This window comes from Buteo buteo, chromosome 23 (genome assembly GCF_964188355.1).
Source record: "Buteo buteo chromosome 23, bButBut1.hap1.1, whole genome shotgun sequence".
In the NCBI taxonomy this organism is placed as follows: Eukaryota; Metazoa; Chordata; class Aves; order Accipitriformes; family Accipitridae; genus Buteo; species Buteo buteo.
Genome location: NC_134193.1, coordinates 7,433,837 through 7,455,574, shown reverse-complemented (window position 1 = coordinate 7,455,574; position 21,738 = coordinate 7,433,837). Strand labels below are relative to the sequence as shown.

At 48.4% G+C, this 21,738-nt stretch overlaps 1 protein-coding gene across 4 annotated transcripts in view; it reads left to right on the top strand.

The window, feature by feature from the left end:
• Positions 1 to 21,738, top strand: part of LGR6 (leucine rich repeat containing G protein-coupled receptor 6) — a 149,850-nt gene that overhangs the window by 102,917 nt on the left and 25,195 nt on the right. For all 4 annotated transcript variants that reach the window (XM_075054633.1, XM_075054634.1, XM_075054632.1 and 1 more), the window contains 2 exons: positions 7,014 to 7,085; positions 21,300 to 21,368. In XM_075054633.1, the coding sequence (XP_074910734.1) occupies positions 7,014 to 7,085; positions 21,300 to 21,368 (141 nt within the window). The remainder of the gene's footprint in view (positions 1 to 7,013; positions 7,086 to 21,299; positions 21,369 to 21,738) is intronic.

Sequence of the window (21,738 nt, the reverse complement as noted above, 5' to 3'; positions counted from 1 at the left end):
AGAAGAGCTGGCTGCTACCATAAACATCAGGAAACTTCTAGCCTAAGAGGAATTAAAATGAGAACCTGGGGGAGGAGAGCCAAGGGCAAATGTGGAGGAGCACAGAGGAATCTCTCGTATACAGCCTGATTAATACTCATGGACACAGCTGACCACAGCTGAGGGCATGACCTTCCCAGGTGCAGAGATGTGCTTTTCCTCCTCCACACACCTTGGGCCTTTGGGAGAGATGTGGGTGACCATCCTGCATTGACACAAAGTACCAACATCAGAATATACAAGCCTCAGTCTGGAATAAGTTAAGGGGTTCAGTCTTTGCTAATAAAATACACCTCTGTTGAGGAATTCCCTGATCTTATTCCTATCTATTGCTGCTGCAGCAGGTTTCTAACTAGGGCTGCAGGGTGGTCAGTAAGCAGAGCCTCATGTAAATCACTCATCATGAAATCTATGAGTCTTGGTAATTGGCACCATCCTTTCCCCAGCTTTGATAACAAGGACTTCATGTTGGCACTGTGCTGCTGATGGCAGAAGGGACATGGCTTATTTGATCAGGGTGGCTCATGGGAATAAGATACTGAAGATGTTACCTCCAAGTCTGATCTATTCAGGAATGTGTCTTAGCATCTACAAGCAGAAATAGTCCTGAATATTTTTCAGTTAATGATTTAGATGAAGCAAAGGTTTTTTTACAAAAAGCATCTCCTTTCTTGGGCATAAAAATTTTTCATTTAGAAGCGAGCATCTGAAACCCCCATGCTGCTGTGCTGACAGTCTGATAAAGTGCATGACAGCAGTTCTTATTAGTGTCCCTCATCTCTGTTGGCTGAAATCAGCAGAAAGCCAACTCTCAAACCAGGAGTTGTAGCACCTCTTTCAGCCACTGTCCCCAGAGGGGTCCACTAGTCCTGCAGTAAAATCTCACATGGACTAATTTGGGACCATAGCCAGGAATTCCCATAGTGCTGCAAATGTGCCCTTGCTGCCACATCTCTGCAATGGGCTACAGTTCCCCTCTTTCCTGGTGTCACCAAAGGAGCTGTAAGCGCTCTCAGCAGAGATGCTAGGATGTGGTTGGGACACAGAGTTGGAGTGACCTCTGCTAAACAGGCCAAGCAGTAGAGAGGTTTGTTCTGCAGCCCTGTAATGATGGACCTGGCTAGAGAAAGTCTTTGGGTAGTTGTACTTTCATCACATGGCAGGGAATCCCTTAAGCTAGAGCAAATTAAGTCAAAACCCAGATCGTCCTCTGTTTGGGTCCACAGGGAGCCTTAGCTGCTGGAAACCCCACAGACTCCTGTGTTCAGGCATTCCTGCAATGCTGAACATCCCACTGTCAAAAGGACTCAGCATATGCTGCTTCACATGCAGTGATGTTGGAGCCAGAGAGTTAACTTGACCCCATCATGCAAAAAAAAATGGTCCATTCTTCTTATCTGGCCCTGCCCCTTGTCTACCTGCACACAAGTCCTTCGAAAAAAAGGATTCTGGGAAAGTTGTTTTCATGCTGCTACCAGTTAGTTTTGCTTAATGCCCTCTAATTCTTGCACTCTATCTCTACCTCCTCTGTGCCATCTCTGTATTCGTTACTGTCTGTCATACCCTTCCCTCATTGTGGGTTTTCCAGTCCCCGTCCAGTTAGCTGTTTTGCAATCAGAATTTAGTCTACATATCACACTTGTTTGTTCCTCCACACCTTTGAGATGGAGAGACCTGAACCGCCTGCTGTAGCAAAGACAAAAATTAATGCCAGTTTATACAATGGCATAATGCTGTTCTGTAGCCCATTTTCTCTTTTCTAGTCATCTCTATCACTTAATTCACTTTTTTGACAGCTACTAAACACAAAGACCTCCTTCCTGTAGATATTTAAAAGCCTGTTACTGCATATGCTCATGTACTACTAGCTTCCCCCCACCTCTGCAGCATTCATGCAACCTGAATTTCAGCTGATGTTTCAGTCGAGGACAAGCCACTTACCTGCAAGTGCTTCCCTCCTAGGTCACCCAGCAAGACCTTCCAGCTGAATGTGTTGAGATCTGAAGACTGTAAATGAAGGATATTTAGTAGAATTTCTCTTTTTTATAATTTTTATCATGTAAGGACATGATGCAGCTCTCTCTCTAACAGCATGGCTTAGTGACTAGGGGAGAAAACTAGTTTCCAAGGCTCCTCGGTTCCCTTCCCCATTTTGGTCCTTGTTCTGATGTTACTCTGGCCAAAACTTTCAAAAGGGCCCACTGATTTTCAGTGACCTCCCTGCCTGGGAGCAAACGTCAAACACCTCATCCCTGCTTTCCAGGGGAGCCGAGCGCCAGTAGTTTCAGCTGACATCTGTGGGACTTGGAGCTCCCCAGCACGCCAAACGCCAGTCTGTTAGATCAGTGTCAGGATGAACCTGTGCACCTCTACCTTCACCTGCACAAGGGAGTTAACAAGTCCCTCTCTGAGAAGTTCTTGGTAACCTCGGTGTTGGTGGGGAGTGCCAGGCATGTGCAATTCATTATTACTAATAACAATATTGCCTGGAACATCTGGGTCCCATTCATCGGCCTTTTAATTTGCAGAAGTGCCTTGTGCCTTTTGCCTCTGAGGACTGAGCATGCTGCATTGGCAAAAGTGAGTTTCCCTCTTCGGCACTTGAGGAAGAAGCAAATAGCACTCCAACGCACCCCGGACAACGTCACTCCTGATCAAGCTTTATTCTTCACCAGACAAGTCTCATGCTGGTCCTTCACTGCCAGAAATAATCCATGGGAATTTGTACCATTTATGATTTAGGTTTCTCTACTTATCCATGGCCAAATTGAGGAAAAGGACAATTTTGCCACAATAGAGCTAGAAATTCATCATGGCAATGGCTGGTCCAGTGGAAGAATTCATATCATGTCAGATTTGAACTTAGTTCAAATCATCTAATGCAAATAACTGATGGAAAATGTTTGCATTTGTCCTTTTTGAGAAGAAAAAGTGAAGTCATTAGAAATGAAAGCGATGGAGAATCCACCACTTCTCTTTGTAGTTTGTTCCAGTGGTTAATCATCCTTAGTGTTAACAAAAAAAAAAAAAAGCTCATATTTCCCATTTGAATTTTCTTTGGCTTTGACTTCAGACATTTGTTCTTATTATTCTTTTCTCCATTAAATCACAGAACCATTTTAGTACCCATTTTCTAACCAGGAAGAATCCTATACATTACACTGCACTCATCCCCTTGATCTTATTTTTAATAAGCTAAATGGATTGAGTTCTCTAAGTCTCCATCCTAGTTTTTTCCAGCCCTTGGAACATTTTTATTGCTCTTCTCTGCACCCGTTCCAAATTATCAACATCCAGTTAACAATGTGGGCACAAGAAATACATTTAGTCTTCCAGAGCCAGTTTCACCAGTGCATGATGCAGATGTAATATAATTTCCCTTTCCTTAGAGTCTACTCACTTGTTCATCTGGACAAGCACCTTTATTGAACCAGCGTTTAGCACATTAGCTCAACCTGCTTTCCCTTGTGTGTAAGACAAATGATGGAGGTGCCCTGTCCCCTTGGAGGCACCATTTCCAGACTTGGACCTTGCAGTGCTAATGCCTGTGTTGGACTGTCTGTCATTCCAGTACAAGACTGTTCTCCAGGATCTTTTAATCTACTGGAAAAATATACAGAAAAGGGAGTGAAATGAAAATTAAACAAATTCTACTAGGAGTGCTGTAGGGATGATTTGGAAAAATCTCATTTATGCCCAATTTGTGATAAGAAATTGTTGGCAAGGACAGAAAATCTTCCTTCTAGAAATTGTTGTGCCTTTTTTTTTTTTTTTGTGAGGCACAAACGAATCTTGTAGGATTGTGGTTTTTTTCTGGTGTGCTTCTAAAGTCTCATCACCTGAGACACCAGCCAAGATGAAGTGTCTCTCCCTAGCCTGTCTCGGGGATTGTGGCCATTTGGTACTCTGCAGCCACTGGAATTTATGCTGCCTTTCAGCAAGTAGCTAGCCTGTCTCATGACATGTGGTAGCACTTGCACTGCTGCAGGAGCACATGGGGCAAATTGTCTGCCATCCTGCCAGAGGTCAGTTGTGAAAATTGCTTTTGCAAAGAGACCACTGTTTTCTAATGGAGGTGCATAACTGAAAAACAGTCTACAAGCCAACCCACAAAAAAGCAATAACTGTCCTGCTCCTTCCTGGGCAAAGCTACTCTCATGGATGATTGCCCAAAACCAGCCTCATTCCATGGTACTGACCTGCAAAGGGGGATACACAGATCTCAAATCTCGTTGATCTTACTGAGGACAGTGGTGGATACTAGCTCCAATAGCAAGGGCTTAAAGAATTCTCATGGGTTTGCATCACAAGAGGATTGTTTATAGCCTAGAACCAAGTATCTTGAGCCGCTATCAAACCAGCTGTAATTTACAGGGCAGAATATAACATCATGTGGGCTGAGCTCAAATTGACAAACACTGCCTCCAGTGTTGCAATTCCACTTGTTAAAATTTGTTTACCTGGGGAGAAAAAAAAGGCAAGATAGAAGAAAGGAACGCCTTTTCAAGTGTTTACCTTTCCAGCTCTCTTGTTTCTATTATTGCTGCGTGGTTGGGTAACAACTCTAGAGTTCAGCTTGGACAGCAAATTTTTTTATACCTCTTTTTTTTGGTTGCTCATAATTTTGTCGCCAAGATCATCCTTCTGATGATTTTCATTACTCTGCCTCCAAACAAAGCACTTTAGAGCCAAATATAAACAGAGCAGGTGATTGCTTTTCCGTTCCGTCTCTGTGCTTGAGTGATAGTAGTCAGCTGCTCAACATGTCTGAGCTTAAACAAGGAGTCCTGTTGTACCACCCCAACAAATCTCCAAGGAGCTCACATCTTCCCCAGCACTCAGTGGTTCCTTTCTCTCCATACTGTCCCCTTGCAGGAGACAGAGCTATGGGGCAAGGGATCCCTGTGGTACCTTTTGCTGCAATTGCAGAGCAACTCCAGATCCAAACCCTCAATTTGCCAAATGCAGTATCCAGTGCTCAAAGGGACCCGAAGTTGTTGACACCATCTTGCACTGGAAGTGCCAAGTGAAGTAAGAGCAATATGATCTGAAGCTATCCCATAACATTTGATAGAGGAAACCACCTGGACTTGAACTTCTTTTCTTGTGACGAAGAGAAATTTCTCCTGTGAGATTCTGGTCTTGATCTCAGCTTCTTTTCTCCCCTAAGAGTCACAATCAAACCAAGTTTTCTTGCAGCCAGCGTCCTTTTCTTTTTTCCCATTTGCTCAAAGGAGCAAACATATTTTATCACACATCTTTCCCCTCCCTCTGGAATGTTTGTATGTTGTCATCCCAATGTCAAACATCCATCTTGGGCTGATTTCTGTTTTGCAAGCCCCTACCAAACTGCCCTAGAGCCTGGCTGTTCCTCCACTCCCAGCTCCCTCCTGTTTTACCCTAGAATATTTGGCAGTGGGAGCTGCCTGTGCTCAGCCAAACAGCTCACACTTGAATCCAGGTGGAGTGGGAGATTTTTCAAGCCAAGACAGATTTAGATCAAGCAGAAAATAATGCAAAAGTCATTGATCCACTTGCCAATGTGGAGTCTCCCCCAGGCTCTTGGAAGGAGGCAGCAGTGTTGGACAAAGGCTGCTGTGTCCCTGAGCATGGGCATGGGAGAAAAGGACCCCAAAGGCAAGTGGTGTGGCAGCAGATTAACCACATGGTACTCTGTGTTAAAGGAGAACCTGGACTGTAAAATGAACTGATGAGAAAACCTACCCTGACAGAGAGCAAAGAGGGTATCCTGCCACAGAGGACTTTACCTCCTTGGTGGGCATTTCTCCACACAGACCATCCCAGTGCAAGCATGGACATCACTAACGTGCTTAACCATGGGCTGGTAGAAGTGCAGGCTGGCAGCAGTAGGTTGTCTTCTCCTGTTTTCCAGCAGACTTTCCTCAGGCTGCTCCAAGGTGTCTCTATATATACTTCAAGGTGCCCTTGAGTGAGATTTCAGAGGGAGAAGCATGATGAGCCATGTGGCTCCCACCAGCTCTAAAGGAAGCCAGATGGCAAAAACACTCAGGTGTGCACACACACACAGAGTCTCTGGCTATCGGAGAAGAAGAATCCAGGAATTAATGTCTTGGGTTTGCTAAAAAACTGAGACATGGGAGTAAAGGGCCCGTGGAAACAGAGAACCCAGCAGATGGACTCCAGAGGAACTTATCACCTATGGAGCTTCCAAGGCAAAAATACCCCAGGTGGCTTTGCAAGCCAGGTGGCCCCCAACACATGGCTCTCCAGCACCAGCATTAAGGCTGGGAGATCCAGAGCCCTTAAGCACTAGATGTTCATGGCATGTAGCACCAGGATGAAGGGTCACGGGGAAAAAAATGCTGCCTCAGTGTAGAGAATGTGCATCAGCCTGTCGCATGGCCCCTACACTTCAGCCAGACACTCTGAAGCATTAAACTGAAGACAACTTTCATTGCAATCAAACTGGAGCTAATCCAGGAACTGGCAGCACTTTCTTTTTTTTTGCAAGCAAAGATAATAAACTGTGACTAACAGGATGATTTTGAACTCAAAGCCTTCTTGCTGCTCCTAAGGCTCTGAGGAGTCCAAATATGACTGTGCCCTTAGCACCTAGTACCCAAGAATGACTGTTGAAGCCTCATGGCACTGTGTCAGGTTAGGCCCAATGTAAGGTGAGATCTAGGTTGTTTCTTGAAGTTTCTTGCTTAAGCGTGTTCATCCAAAGTCACGCAGCAACTGTGAAAGTGGAGGTCTCAGGGTAACTCCTACGTCAGCCTGGATTTCCTGGGAGAAATGGGAGCTCTGTAGCTGCTCTGCAAGCACTATTGCACCTAGCATATGTCTCATGTGGCAAGAGAGGACCTTATAACACCCCTCATCATCCCAGCCCAGGCTGTGCTCAGCTTGCAGGATGCCCTTTGGGCCATCAATCAGACTGACAGGAAAAGGTCAGCTTGTACCTCCACTGACCATCTCTGTTTTGTCCACAGGCACCTGCACAACAACCGGATCCAAAGCCTGGGAGCCAATGGCTTTGATGGACTGCACAGCTTGGAAACCCTGTAAGTCACCTGTTTTCTTCTGTGTCCTAAAGAGCTCATGTGTGTGTTCATCCCCTCCAGCACAGCCTGCAGGAAAGGGCTGGTGTCTCTGGGTCAGCCCCACTGCACATTCACTCATCACCATGCTCTGAGGGCAGCAGCAGGGCTGGCTCCAGGCACAAGCCCAGCAAGTAGATGCCCAGGGCATGATGCTTCCTGGGGTGGTGGCAGACTGGACTTTCTTTCTGAGTCTGTGCAAGCTGGTCTGGCTCTGCTGCTGCTGCAGAGGGGTCTGCGCATGTGGGTAGAGTGGCTGGGAGGGAGCTCTGAGGCCCTGGACACAAGTCTAGTTCTGGTGCAATCCAGAGAGTTTGCATGCATGCTCTGCTCAGAGAGTGTCCCCACCTCCTCACCACATACATGTGGTCCCAAAGCCTCCTAGCCACCTGACTCCACCAAAATGAAGACCTGGCTTGAGTTCAAGGCTGGTAAAATCCTCCAGGGTCTGTGGAATATCTCTCTTCGAGGTGGTCTCATATCACCTGGCATCACCCATAGCCAGGTGACTTAGTCTTGTACCATGTCCTTGGCATGGCTGGGTAGGCAATCTGACAGGAGACCTCAGGGGAAGATGGGAAGCAGGAATTAACTCTCCTCCAGGACACACATTCATTAGCAGCAGATGGGTCACCCAAAACTCAGAGAGACTTAAATTTGGCATCTCTGCCTTGCACACACCGCACCTTTGACGACAGTGTGAAATTGCTTGGGTCTCATGCCGTGCATTGGCCTAGGAGGAAACATAAACAAGCAAGCAAATGAATAAAATGTCTGAAAGAGTGGAAGAGGTGCCTGTTGCCTTCAGTTGTGCAGAAACAAGTCCCTCCATGAAGACCTTGGGGTCAGAGTCAGGCCCTCACTCCTTGCCAGGGAGAAATAGGGGGTCTGGGTCATGGCAAAAAGAGGTGACACTTCCCACCATTCAAGTGCCACTCAAGGAGACAAGGCCCTTCTGTGCCCAGCATGGTGCCAGCAGCAGTGATTGGGCGAGAGTGGAAGCAGCAGGCAAGCCCTTGGTCCCTAGACACACTCCTCACAGGCAGGACGATGACACACATTGTCTCTTACTTTCAGACTGGCACATCCTGGGGCCACCCAGAAGGGCTCAGCTGGGGAGAAGTTGAACCATGCCAGGGATGATGCAGGAAGGGAGGCTGCTGGATGGTCTTCTCTGGTGACCCATGGGTCTTCCCCATCATTGTGCCAGCTTGGCTTTCTCCCCAGTCATTTCTGGTGGGTGCAGGCAAATATGTGAGGGCAGAGTTGTGGCATCCAGGCAGCACAAAGGCAGGCAAATTGCAGGAAAGAGTGGAGGACTTGCTGAGGGAAGAAAACCCTGTTTGGTCTATAACCCAGGCAGACTATGCAGCAACATCACAGCCTACATCGGGGCAACCTTATTCTGTAGCCAAGGTGGTTAAAGTCACCCTGCTGCCCTTCCCAAGCAGGATGGAGCTGCGGAGAAGAAGCTGACCCCTTATTTACTGTGGGAAAGACTAAAGGGCTTCTATTGCCCTGGGAGATAATTCAGTTTCCACAGTCACTTGTGCTGAAAGCTCATTTTCCCTCTCTTCCCCTCTGCTCCTGCTCTAGCACTTTCTTTGTCTTTTGTTACCCTTCTGAAATGCCACGCAGCATTCAGGGGAGCTCAGCATCTCCCTCTCTTGCTCTCAAACCTGGCAGGGACAGGACTGCATAGCACCGCGGGGATGGGGCTCTCTGCAGGACTGTAGCAGTGGAAGTCCTGTCCCTGCTGACCAGGCAGCCCTGGGAGTACTTGACCTCCAGGGATTGTCCCCTTGGAGCAGGGCTCTGCCTGACTACTGCCTATGTCCAGTCTCTGATGGCCCGGACTTGTGTATGTGAGTATCCCCCATCCTCCATGAGCTGCCTGCAGCTGCAAGGACAGTGCTGTGGGTGAGATCTCCAGACTATTCTCCACATCTGATCACACTGAAGGAGTGTCCTCAAGAGAGAGTGAGCTGGTTTTTGCTCCTCTTGTCCTGAGCATCTAATTCTCACCTCCAGGCCAGCAAGTATTTCAAGTCACTGATCTCTGAGGAATGCATTGTTCCTCAAGTGGAGCCATCCCCCTCGTGTTAATCTCCAGCACTCATCTGCCCTGCTGACCAAAGCTGGCCAAGCTTTGTGCAAAAAACAGCCAAGCATTTGGCTGCAACAGCCCAGCCAAACTGCTAGACCTGCATCTACCTACCACTTCTCAGCTCCTGTGCATGTGGAGACTATTACAGTCTCCGCACATACCCTTTAACTCAAATTATGATTACATTCTGTTGACAGCACTTAACACACTTTCTTGGCTTGTGAAGACCAAACTGTGCTCTCAGTTACCCCGTGGGCGTTACCTCCTGGAAGGCAGCAGGATGGTAAGAGTTCGTGAAGACAGAAACTTCTCCAGGGTTCCTAAAATAAGGATTTGTGGCCAGATGCTGGTTATAAGCCAGGCACAATAGCTGAAGAACTGTAGAAGTTGAGTGGAAAAAAATTGTTTCGGGTTTTCAGAAAAGCCTAGGAAGTGTTAGGTGCAGAAACCTCTGTTCCCCTAAGGGAAATGTTCCTTCTCATATTCAGCTAGACAGGGAAACTTCTATTTTTATCCAATGCAGCCAAAACTTTAAGAGAACAGCACCCACTGCTCCATGCAGGTCTCAGCTGTGCAAGCTGCCTATGCACAAGCACACCAGACACCTACCCCATGTCCTATCATTTCTGCCAAAACAGATCACAGTGGAGCATCTCTGTTCTTGGTGAGGGCTTGGCCCTGATATTTTAGGAGGGCAGAAAATCTAGAAAGAAGTAAAGCAAAGCCAGATGAATGACTTCATGTTTCCCCTGCATTGACCTGCAGCTACTGTGCAGAAGTCAGCTCTGCCAGGTACAGAGCAAGAGTAGCTCTGTGTTTTCCATGCTGATGAGGGGGCAGGTAGATGTACAACACCCGCCAGGTCTCAACCAGTCAAACACCAGCATGTAGCTGGAGAAAGCAGTTCCAAGAGAATTTTCTCTGTCAGGGCAAGATCTGGCTGTTCACCAGCCCTCACAGCCTCCTCTTCCTGGGAAGGAAACCTGGGCAGGCAAGCTGGAAGCAAGTCAGAGCCACTCTGGCCAGATTCCCAATAGGGTTTTGAAATAGTCTTGAAACCTAGTGAGATTCCTTCACCAGTTCTCATAAGCCTGAGAGATGACACAGAGCAACCCTGCAGGGCTGTGGGAAGAAACCCCAAGCATGGCTGAGCCATGAAACCGGGTATTAGATGGTCGAAGTGGGTGATACTTGGCATTTTTTAGCCCTCTCCCAAAGACACGGAGTAAATAAGAATGTAAATGTCCTTATGTGACACATCCTTCCTGTAGCGCCTTTGGGTAATGGACCGGATCCTTTAAATAAGTTGTAAGCTCAGGGAGTGCCTGTAGGACATGCAGAGCAGAGCCACCTGGGCACAGAGACTTTAAATACCAAGGAAAGGGCAACCATAACCCATAGGCATCCCCAGAGGGGAAGACCTGTGGCCAAGGGGAGCGTTTGGGCCACAGCAAATGGCCTGGTGCAGTGGGGTGGAGGAATCTGGAGAGTGCTTTGGGTGAGGAGTGAGGCAGTGAAACAAAGGAGAAAAGTTCAGGGGAAGCACCATCTCTTGCAAGAAGCAGGAGCAAGGCATGCCAAAAGCTGAGACTCCAGCCACACTGCTCTTCACATCCCTTTGCTGTTCCTGCTTTGCCTTGTAAAAACTGCCCTGTAGTATATTGCTCTTTAGGCCATTTAATGTGTGCTGTAAGACATCGGGCAGCATAACCAGCCTCCTGCCATTTGGATGGAAGGATATTAACTTTTACATTTCCTGATTATGTTGTACTTAATTTCTCAATCTTTAACAATGCAGGGAGAAGGGGAGGGGGATTAGGTTATACCTGTTCTGTAGCATAAGCCTGGTAGTAGGGATGTTTATGGAAAAGTTGATGTAAAGAGAAGTCAACTGCAGCCAGGAGCATTGCTGCAATGACAAGAGATTGATTCTTGGAAACATTCAGACCTTGTACTTGGGGCTGGGGGCACAGCACTACTGAAGACAGAGCTGTGTTTTCAGAGGAGCAACAAGGAAAAAATGCCATCCAAAGGCTTGCATGGTGCTAATATAGGAGCCAGGTTCCCCACTACTGTATGAGGACAGTATTTCTCATAGGGGGATCCCTGTGACATGAATTTCCACAGGTCTTGTGTCCAGGTTTCCTCTTTACCTCCTTTGCCTGGAAAGCTGACCAGTATCCGAAGGTCCTTGAGCTTCACAGTCAGTCTGAATGCAATCTAAAGGCTGATGAATAATTGCCTAATGCCTTGTAGTGCTTGACTTTGATCTCATTAAGTAGGCTGAACTTAGCCCTCTGCCTCCTTGGAATATAAATGTTTCCTGGATCAGACTTGAAGGGAAAGGTAAACGCATGAAGTCTCTCCACACGGTCAAGCCCCAGGTCACTGCTCTCTGCAGGGTGAAGGGATGGAAGGGGTAGGTGACCTGAAACTATGCAGTCAAATATATGTACAGAGAATTGTTGGGTGTGGGTGCATGTATAGCACTTCACAGATAGCCATGGGAAGGGCATCTAACCATGGAAGCTGAATTTCAGAGCTGGCCCCCAAGTTCTAGCTCTAAACATTAGCACATAAACCATCATTTAGCATTTCCCAGCTTGACTGCTGTTAGGGAACCGTCAGCCTTGCCAGTGTCCCCATGGCAAAGCAGGGCAGACCCCAGACAGCAAGCGGAGAGTGCAGCTGAAGGGGTGGAGAAGTTCCTGCAGGGATCTTCCCATGTTTTCCACCAAAACAGTAAGAACTCACTGAAAACATCCTTAGGCTGGGAGCTCCGCTTTGAAGAAAAGGAGAAAGTGTTTTTTCTCACATCAGGACTGTTTTGCCCAAGCAGGGAAAGGAGGTATTGTGGCCCTGAGTGCCGGCTGCCACACACATGGTGAGGAAACCCACCAAGGCAAGTCCTTGGGGCTTCTGATAGGGGTTAGGAAGGTGACAGCAGCGGCTCCGGCAGGTCTGCACTCTCAAGGGGCTCTCAGGTGTGGATGGGCTGGCAGTGCCGAGCAGCACCCTGGTGTGGGTACATACAGGGTCCCCCATGTATCCATGGTACAAAAGCTACCACATATCCCCCAACATGTGCTCAGGGCTCGATTTTGAGCTGCTGAAGCAAAGGGAGAGATGCAAAACTAAGAGCTATGGCTCTCCCAGTGGTCCTGTCCATAGACATGGCCAAGTCCCCTACATACATGGAACATTGGCTGAACTGAAAACAGGGGGCCAGGGTGCCTCCCTACCCTGGCACATGCAACCAGACAGAACCTTGATGTTGGCAGAGAGCAAAAACATGTCTCCCCACACCAGAGCAAGGCTAAGGTGGCTCCCAGGGCAGAGGCAGGGATGGGAAATGAACGACTGCTCCCCAGGACCAGCTCCCAGTGCTGAAGTCCTCCAGGCTACAGCCAAAATAACAATGATCTGCCCAAAAAGTGCTGCTCCTCTGATTGTTCAGGCATCTCCGGCACATCTCTGACACGGACGTGATGGGGAAGCAGTTCAGAGAGGCCCCGCAGCCCTCGCCCATCCCCTCTGCCTGAGATGACCCCTGCTGCTTCCTATCTTTCTGACTTCTCCCTCCCCATCCACATCCCTGCCAGCTCCTCTGCTCATCAGACAAAGGAGATAAATCACTTGGAAAGAGAAAATCTCCATTCATTTAAAAACATTTTAATTTATTTTAAAAAAATAGCACTAATAAATTAAAAACGTCTCCCAGAAGGGCTGAATCCAAAACCCTCTGGCTCCAGGCATTTTATCTGCCTAACCTTGCCTCACAGGAAATGCCCTTACCACAGGCTTTTGCAGCACGTTGCCCTATTATACGGGTAATTAGTCGAGTCTGTAAATGCAGAGCAGAGCTGGAACCTACCGACTCCTCCAGAGAGTTGGATTTTCTATGAAAAAAAAAAAAAAGAAAATTAATATAAAGTGCACCTCGGGCAATGAAGGCAGGAAGAAGGAAATGGGAAATATCTCCACCACAGCTCATACAAGGGTTGTTTAACCCTTTTAGGGCCAGGCAGGCTTTGCTGTTCTGGAAAACTGTCTGCCAAGTGCTGCCTTGCTCCTCAAATGGCATTTGTCTCCATCAGCATGTTTAATTTGAAACCTTTTGTGCAGTCTCTTGATGCTAATCCCAGGCTGTGCAATTCCCAAAGTAGCTGATGGGTCTGACTCCTCCAAGGATGTCCTGTTTGCTTTGCTGAGCTGCTCTGTTACTTTCTCAGCATCCTGATGCTCCAGCCCTGCTGTGTGTCAGCATGGGTCCCCAGGCAGCTCATCAGAGGCAGCTTGGCTCTACCAGAGGAGGGAGAGGACTTCAGCAGAGGCTTGGGTACCCAGATTGATGGGATGAAGAAAGGAAAGGGGCAGGTGGTTTTTTGGAAGGAAGGACCACAGCTCAGGGCCTGGTTACATGGGTCCCTGTACCTGGTCCAAGAACAGAGCTATAAAATTCATTGCCTGCTCTGATCATCATGTAAATGGAAGGTGACTTTTCCAAACAGCAAAAGCCACCTGTAAAACTGAATTGGCAAATGCACAAAGCACTGTCTGGGAGCATGGGGACCAGACACCTCCCTCCTGTGGTCTCCTTGGGCCAACTGGTCCCACTTTGCTGCATCTTCTCTCCCAAAAGCAGAAGCCTGGACTGCCACAAATGTGTCCTCACTGAGGCAGCTTAGACTCTGAACCAGTTGGGTACCTTCCAACTGGGCTCTGAGCTTTGGCTGAACAGGAACCCATGCAGACATGATATTTTGCAAGATTATAGAGAAAAAAGACAGAAAATGAAGACAGTTCAGGTGAAGAGGTAGTTCTGGAGCCACTGCATTTTACTATGGGTTATGGCTCCGTTGTAAGGTTCATCTCCTTCACAGGACTCTGCCTATTCTCCCTTTGCCCACCAAAGCCTCACACCACCCCTCTTGTGCACTGCCAGCTCTCCAGGTTGGCTCCCCCTTCCCTGGAGCCACTGATCTTGCAGTGACAGACAGCAGTGAGTCTCCCCAGATGTCCAACCCCTGGGTCTCCAGACATGCTTGCTGTGACCTGTCAGGGGTCCCCAACTCCTCTGGCTCCTTGGGCTTCATTTTGCTCAAAGCCTTCCCCAGGGACATGGACCCTTTCACTGAGCAGCTGAGCAAGGGCAGTTGCCCAAGCCAGAGGAGAGAAGCCTCTGCCTCCAGAAATGTGTGAGAGTGAACTGATTGCCTGTGAAAAGGAGGAACAGACACTGCAGGCAGCAGAAATGGCAGTAGAGGCAAGCTGTGGGCATGTTTTCACTGTGGATATGCTGATGCACAGAAGCTCTGCCCCCACCCCATGCACCCTCTTCCCAGCAGCAGCATGCTGCAGCAGTCAGGGGCTGATCACCAGCAACTTGTGCACGTTGCAGGGTAGGTAGTAGTCCCCAGCTTCCTTCCCACAGTTTGGAAACTCTCTGCTGTAGATCAGACTTCCTTGAGCCTGCCTTCTTCCCCTGCCTGGCAAAGTGCAGCAGCCTTCTCCGTGCCTCCCCTGCCTGAGTCATCAGCTCCATGGTTATTGTCTGTGCATCCCAGCGACCGAGGTCCCCACTGCTCCACTTTGCGGTCAGCTCCTTTTGTGTCTTGTAAATGATATGTGCATGGCAGCGCCTGTGCTCCCAGGACCCCCCACGAGATCCCGTTCTCAAAGGCTTATTTCAACCTTGTTAAATAAATCAAATGGAATTGAAAACATATTTAATCTGGTACCTTCGTCAGTTAGAGAACAGACAGAAATACTGGTTGGAACAGACACATTCTGGGCTCTGCTGCTTTTTTTAAATGGAGAACAGAGCTGTGCGAGGAAGGGTTGGTGGCTGCAGGCATACAAGGCATGACCTACAGACAGGTCCCCCCACCCCAGCAATAGACCTTTCAGTGCCACATAAACCCTGTAAAATGGTGCAGCACGGTGTAAGTGAGAGGCTGGGATGTTTCCGGGCCAGGCTGTCAGAATGAATCCTTGTAGAGGTTGCTGCTTGTTCCTGGCAGAAATCAGGTACCATTAGTACCTGACAACCTTCCCACGGTGTGGGGGCCCATCTCTGCTCCTTTGGGACACCCATGAACACACTACATCACAGCCTGGCTTCTCCTTATAATTTGCCAAAAATGGGCCTTTCTAGGACATTATTAATTTCCCAAATAAAACCACTGACCCTAGCAGGTGAATCCCACGATAGGTCATTTCTGTCTCCTGTGCATACTTGAGCATCCCCCTCTTGCGTGTCTCTGTTTAGGGGATGGGCGCACGGCTTCAGGCTGGCTGCAGTCAGACATGTGCTCTGGGTCCTTTTGCATCCCCCTTTCCTCCTTTCACTTATTACAGGCACTTGCTGCATCTCATCATCCATACTGTGCTGGGGAAGGGCACACACTCACCGCACACGGTAGTTGCTACCAGGAGAGCAGAGTTTATGCAGATGCTACACAACAGAAATATGGCACCTAATGGTACAGCTACTTTTCATACTCCAGACTAATCAGACAGCTCTTCCCAGCTCAAGCTCAACCACAAGCCACAACCTTGATATAAGGCATCTGGGTAAAGCTGTCTGGCCGGTGCCGGGCAAGAGGTCAAACTACATGGTCACAAGGGCCCCCTTGGGCTTTCAGACTACCAATTAAATCCTTTCCAGTGTTTGATTTGGCCACAGTAACCAGCATGACTAGCAGCAGCAGTAATTACATTTACTGGCAGCTGGATTAGATGCCAGCACATGACAGGTGGAAATGCAAGTCCTTATCAGAGGCTGCACAAAGTCTCCCTCCAGGATAACATCTTGAACTACACTGGGACTGAAATAGTCAGCAAATGTCCCATCTCCAGCTTCTAATCTTACTGCATCTTCAGGTTATTAGCTGCAAATTTGTGGTGTTTTGTGGCTTATGGAAGAATTTATAGTACTATATAATTTTTCTTGGCTTCCTGTGTGGAACCACTAATAGTCCCTAACAGGCAGAAAATTGACCTGAGACTCTTTCCCCTCCTTCTCTCCTTTTGGCCCAACTGAAGATATTAATAGTTCCAGGCTGCATGTTGTCAGCTTCAAATCACCCTGGCAGTTAAAGCCCAAAATAACTGTGCCTTTGATGTCAATTTACTTTTATTTCTAAATAAACAACAGGGTTGGTTAAGATCTTCCAAATATGAAGCTATAGGCTCACTCTAGAAATAACAACAATGGAAAGCCAACCAGTTCATTGTGTCTTAGGCAGACCGGGTGACCTTTAAGAGGTTTTCTTTTTAACTAGAAGAACAGACAAGGCTCCTTTCAACATCCCACTGTGATGCCTGGAGCTGGTAACTTGGAGCCCAACTAAGGAAAGTGATTTTTTATAGTCATTTATCTCGCACATCATATCTGAACCCCTCGGCTGGGTGATTTTGCTTCCAAAAGCCCTTGGTAATGGGCAAAATTTTCTTCCTTATGCCATGCCCGTTATTTCTTTTTTTGTTATGAAGCTTCCCTATTGTTTTGGCATAACCGTGGCCATGATGTGTTGGCATCCTTCCACCAGGTAATGCTGGCATTGGGTCCACTTTCCCAGGTGTGCCAAAAAGGGCACCACCCCACAGCTGGAAGACTCCAGAGGTAGCATGTAAAGCCTTGGGGCAGACCCCAGAGCTGGAGCAGCTGAGACCGCAGCAGTGCCAGGTCCAGTTCCCTTGGACCAAGAGGCCTCCCTGGCCATTCCCACGGCCACACCATTCCATGTGCCAGAGTAGTGCAGTGGGGATAGTGTCACCTGGCGGCAAGTTTGGCTTTTTGCAGCTTTCCCCACATCATCCCAAAGCTGGAAGCAGTGGGAATGTGTCAGAGCGTGGAGTTGGGACCAGCAAAGCATTGCCCAAGCACCTCAGATAAGGCAGGGAAAGAAAGGGGACACTTGGAGGAGTTTTCTATGGCACATCCATTTTCTATATCCACCCAGCCCATGGAAAGGCTTTGTACATGGTGTACATTTCACTGCCATGCTCGGTGGAGGAAATTTTGTTGCCACTGAAGTCAAAACACAAAATCCTCCCTGACCCACCGAGCCCAGACTCCATCCCATCTGCCTTGACCTTATGCCAGGAAGGAAACTCTGGTGACCCACAAATGGGCACACAGGCTGCGCCAAATTCATCATGGGAGAGCAGGTGGAGATGAGCAATGTCTGGGATGGATGTAGCCCTGCTGATATCAGACATCTGTGGAAAGACCTGAGGACTGCATTTCACTAAATGAGCAGAAACTTCCCCACTGCCACGAACATCCACAGCCTCCCCTGCGGTGAAGGTTGGAGGCTGTTTCTGGGTCATTGCTTGAACCAGAACCCAACTCCAGTTCTGGGAAGGAAGAACAGAGAGAGAAGCACCCTTGTGTCCTGGTTTGGGTCTGGGCTTTGGGGAGAGCTGCCCCACTGCAGGGAAGAGATGACACCTGGGGACCATCTCAGGTACTGGCTTCTTCCAGTCTCCTCCAACCAGATGAATCCCCCCCCCCCCCAAAATCGGCAGGGCTTGGCACAGGGCAGCGCTGGAGGCAAGTCTGGGTGGTGTGAGCAACACACAGATCAAGAGCAGTTGGCTGCAAGCATCACTCAGGGGAGCTGTTAACGAGCACAGTTGGGTTTGTTTTCCGGGAGGGAGGCTCACCTCACTGAAAACCAGGAAGCGAGCACGGGCACATTGTCTCTCCTGAACAGACTGGGGTTGCTGGCAGCCAGGCTGGAGCAGCATGACTACACCTGGTTGCATTTCCACTTTCCAACAAGCCCAGTATATGCCAGCATTCAGAGATGGCTTTTTTACCCAGAGGGAGCTGCTGAACACAATGCTCTTTGTATCTGTCAAGTGCAGGGGGGAGGGAGGCACTGAGATGCTGCCAGGGCTGGGAAAGGTGTGTGTTCACTCAGGAAGAACTGGTCCTGTACATACTTGCACACACACGGAGGTACAAACAAAATGATCATCTGCTGATGAAAGACCAGCCTGCCTGGAAGAGAAATGGGCTGGAAAGGAAACACATTTTTAGAGAAAGACAGGAGCAAATGTTACAGCACACTGAATTATTCTTTGTAAATAATATTGGTTACAGATCTAAGATCCCTTTTTCTGTTAGTGAATCACAGGTGAGCCAAGCCTCCTCTCTGTTGGGCAATATTTTCTGTCTGTCAGTTGCTCACAGGCACGTCGGGTATCGCCGGGCAGAAACTCGACTCCACGTCATAGGACAAAGCTTCCCCCAGCATTGGTGGCATGATGGCAGTGAGCTGAGTGTCATCTGGGGACAGGGCTCACGATGCCTGTCCTCCAGGTTCAGACCCTTGGCATCACACAGGCACATCTTAGCCCCTCAGTTTGTGGCACAAGGGAGGGAAGAGGTGCAGGCAGACACCCAGCCTTGAGTGACCTCTGCAGCTTCCTGCACTGCTATGAAACCTCATTATAACCTTGGAAAGTCACTGCAGGGTGAGACTTTTAAAGGTATTAAGTACCTTATGCGCAGATAGAGATTTGGGACTGTCAGTCAACTTAGGCTGCTAATGCCCTCTGATTTCATTCAATGCAGTGATCTGAAGCTTAATTGGATTTGACTGATGCTTTCAAAATGCCCAGCAGTGTCCTGTCTGCACTTCTAATCGCTCGCTCTCTTTGGAAATCTACTCCTGTGCCTCCCTGAGCTTTGCTGAAGGGATGTGCATTGTAAAACTCCTGCCCTGTCTCCCCCCCACCCCATATAATGTGAGGCACTCAGCCGTGACAGTGATGGACGCCTGACAGGTACCATTGACAGAAACTGGCTAAGAACATCCAAGCAGCTGATAATGAGCTACATGTGCCTTGCAAAGAGTGAGGTTTATGAGCAGTCATGCGTTGGACTATTCATTCTTAAACAGATCATTTTGGGCTCAAGCAGAGAAGACTGGGAAAAATCACTGATCTGCTTGGACCCAGATGAGAACTGCATGTGTCAGAGCAAGCTCTTTTGGAGATGCAGACCTCTCATATCTAACAGATGTGAGCTGGTGTGAGGAGAGGATGCATCGCTCCTGTTTCACTCCTGAGCCCTGGGGATGCGCACAGCAGCTTCACATGTGCTGGGACTCTGCTGCTGCATTGCAGGTCGGACATGGTGGGGAGGCAGAGCTTGTGATCTTGTCACCAGCCCTGTGCTCCTCTCCTGCTGATTGCCAGCACTGGCTATTATTAGACTATGTGAACCCTTTCCAGACCTTGAAAGGTACATCCTGCAGGAGCAGGATTCATTTGCTCAAACACATACACGTAGTGCAGGCAGCCAGACTCCCTCTGTAAGTGGAGGAGAGAAAACAGCCCTCAGGGTGAGGAGATAAACCCTGCCATAGCAGGACCTGCCACATCCCCTGGGCTGCAAAGGGAATCTAGTAACAAGGTCTGTTATGGAACTTGTCATGGCTACACAAGACAAAATCCACCCAAGACAACCTCATTCAGTATTTTTCTTCTGGTTTTGCTGCCTACCTTGTAATTGCCTGGTAAGTATTCCCCAGGACAAGTCATATAAGCCTGGAGTCCTGGAAGGCACAAAGGAAGCCCAATTTGGAGAGACTCTCTGGATTGATTTACTGTGTAAATACCTACAGGGCAAAGCTGAGACGGTGCTGTAGAGTAATTCCCAAGCAGGGACACTGGTAAAGGAGAAACCTATGTAAGAGAGAGAGGGGCCAAGCGAGATCATGACGTAATTACCATGCCTGGGCCCAGAGGATGAGAATTACAAGGTAATTGGGCAGCAACTCATTGCTGTGTAAATGCATGGTTATTTCTGTTCCATAAACCACAATCCAGGTTACATGGTAATTATTTTAAGGTCCATTAAGTGTAATTATACAGTAATCTCCAGGAGCCAGTAATTACCCTCATGTTCTAAAGTATCTACCACTTAAAACTCAGTGAGTTTCATGCAGGTAGGAAGCAGTTGCATGGTTTTCAGACTTCAGTGTCTTGGTCTGTGGGATGGCCAGGATGGGGTCAAATCTTACCATTTCAGCTGGAACTGCTTTTCAAAGGAAACTGTTGAGCATGCTAGAGGAGGAGTGCTACATATCTAAAGCCCAGCCAGTCTCCATGGGTCCCCTCCAGTCAACAGCAGGATCAGTACCTTCAGTGGGCAGTTCCTCCCAGGCTGCCAGCAGTGCCCCATAGCTCAAATAAATCCTTTTCCGGAGGCACCAGCCCATCCTTGGAGAACAAATACAGCCCACAAGGTTTCATTCAGGCTCAGATGTCTCTTTCGGTTGCCAAGTCAGGGCAGGTAAACTCTACACTTGTCATTATGACCAACATATTATATTTTACTTAATTCATTATACTGCAAATTAAACTTAATGCTCAGCAGTGTCAATACTTCTTTGCACATCACTTCCACCTTTGGCTCACAGTTTCCAGTGTGGGGTTCACCCCAACCATCAGAAAAAGTCCTAGGCCTTCCCATAGCCCGCTCTTCCCACTGGTCCCAGTCACAGCATGTCCCAGCAGCAGGGACATCCAGCGTCCCCAGGAGAAGCACCAAGGGAATGGTGCCCTGATCTCCTCTGCACCGCAGGGTGAGGGGGCACATAGAAGCCCTTCCGTGGGGCCCACACAACTGAAGGTGCTCTTGTGTTTCTTGTCCTTCATAAAATCCCATTTTGACCTGGAAAGGCAGTAAAAATTACTCTCAGCCAAAGCCCCTGGGGGTGAGTTCCTGGGAGAGGGGGATGGAGCACTCTAGAGATGTGAAGCAGCAGCACAGTCCGGCACCAGGCATGGAGGGACTTAGGGGGGAAGCAGTCCAGACAGCAGCAGCCATGGCTTGGACTGGCTCTCGCCTGACAGTGCTCCTAGCAGGGAATATTCCTGCTGCAGGAACGTGTCAGATTTTGTTTCCAGGCAGTGGCTGGATCAGCATGGTAGGAAAAACCTGTCTCCCATGCTTAACAACTAAGTTTCCATGCCTTCAAAGCACAGATACACTCGGTTGAGTTCCTACAGCAACGTTAATGATTGTTTTTCCCTTCTCTGTCTTTCAGAGATCTGAACTACAATGAGCTGTTGGAATTCCCTGGGGCTATCAGGACGCTGGGCCGACTGCAGGAGCTGTGAGATTTTCTATTTATTCCTTTTCAAAAGCATTCCCCGACAGAGAGTGACCAATAAAGCATTGCGTGTGCTCTAACTTGAGGACAGCACTCAATCCAAGCCTCTCTTTTGTCTTTCCCAGCCCTCTCCGCTATGCACATACAAGCAGTTTATCCCCTCAGTTTCCATCAGCTCTAATCACGTCACCATCAGCCTCTGCACTCCACGGCTGGGGAGTGGGAGATCCCCCATCAGCCTTGGAGGAGTTTCCTCCTGCAGCTCTTCATTCTCCTGTGGCATCTGAGGGACTCAAAGTCCATCTGATCTCCAGCTACTTCTAATGTGCATTCCCCAGCTTGGGACCACAACCATGGAGTTACCTGTGTTACT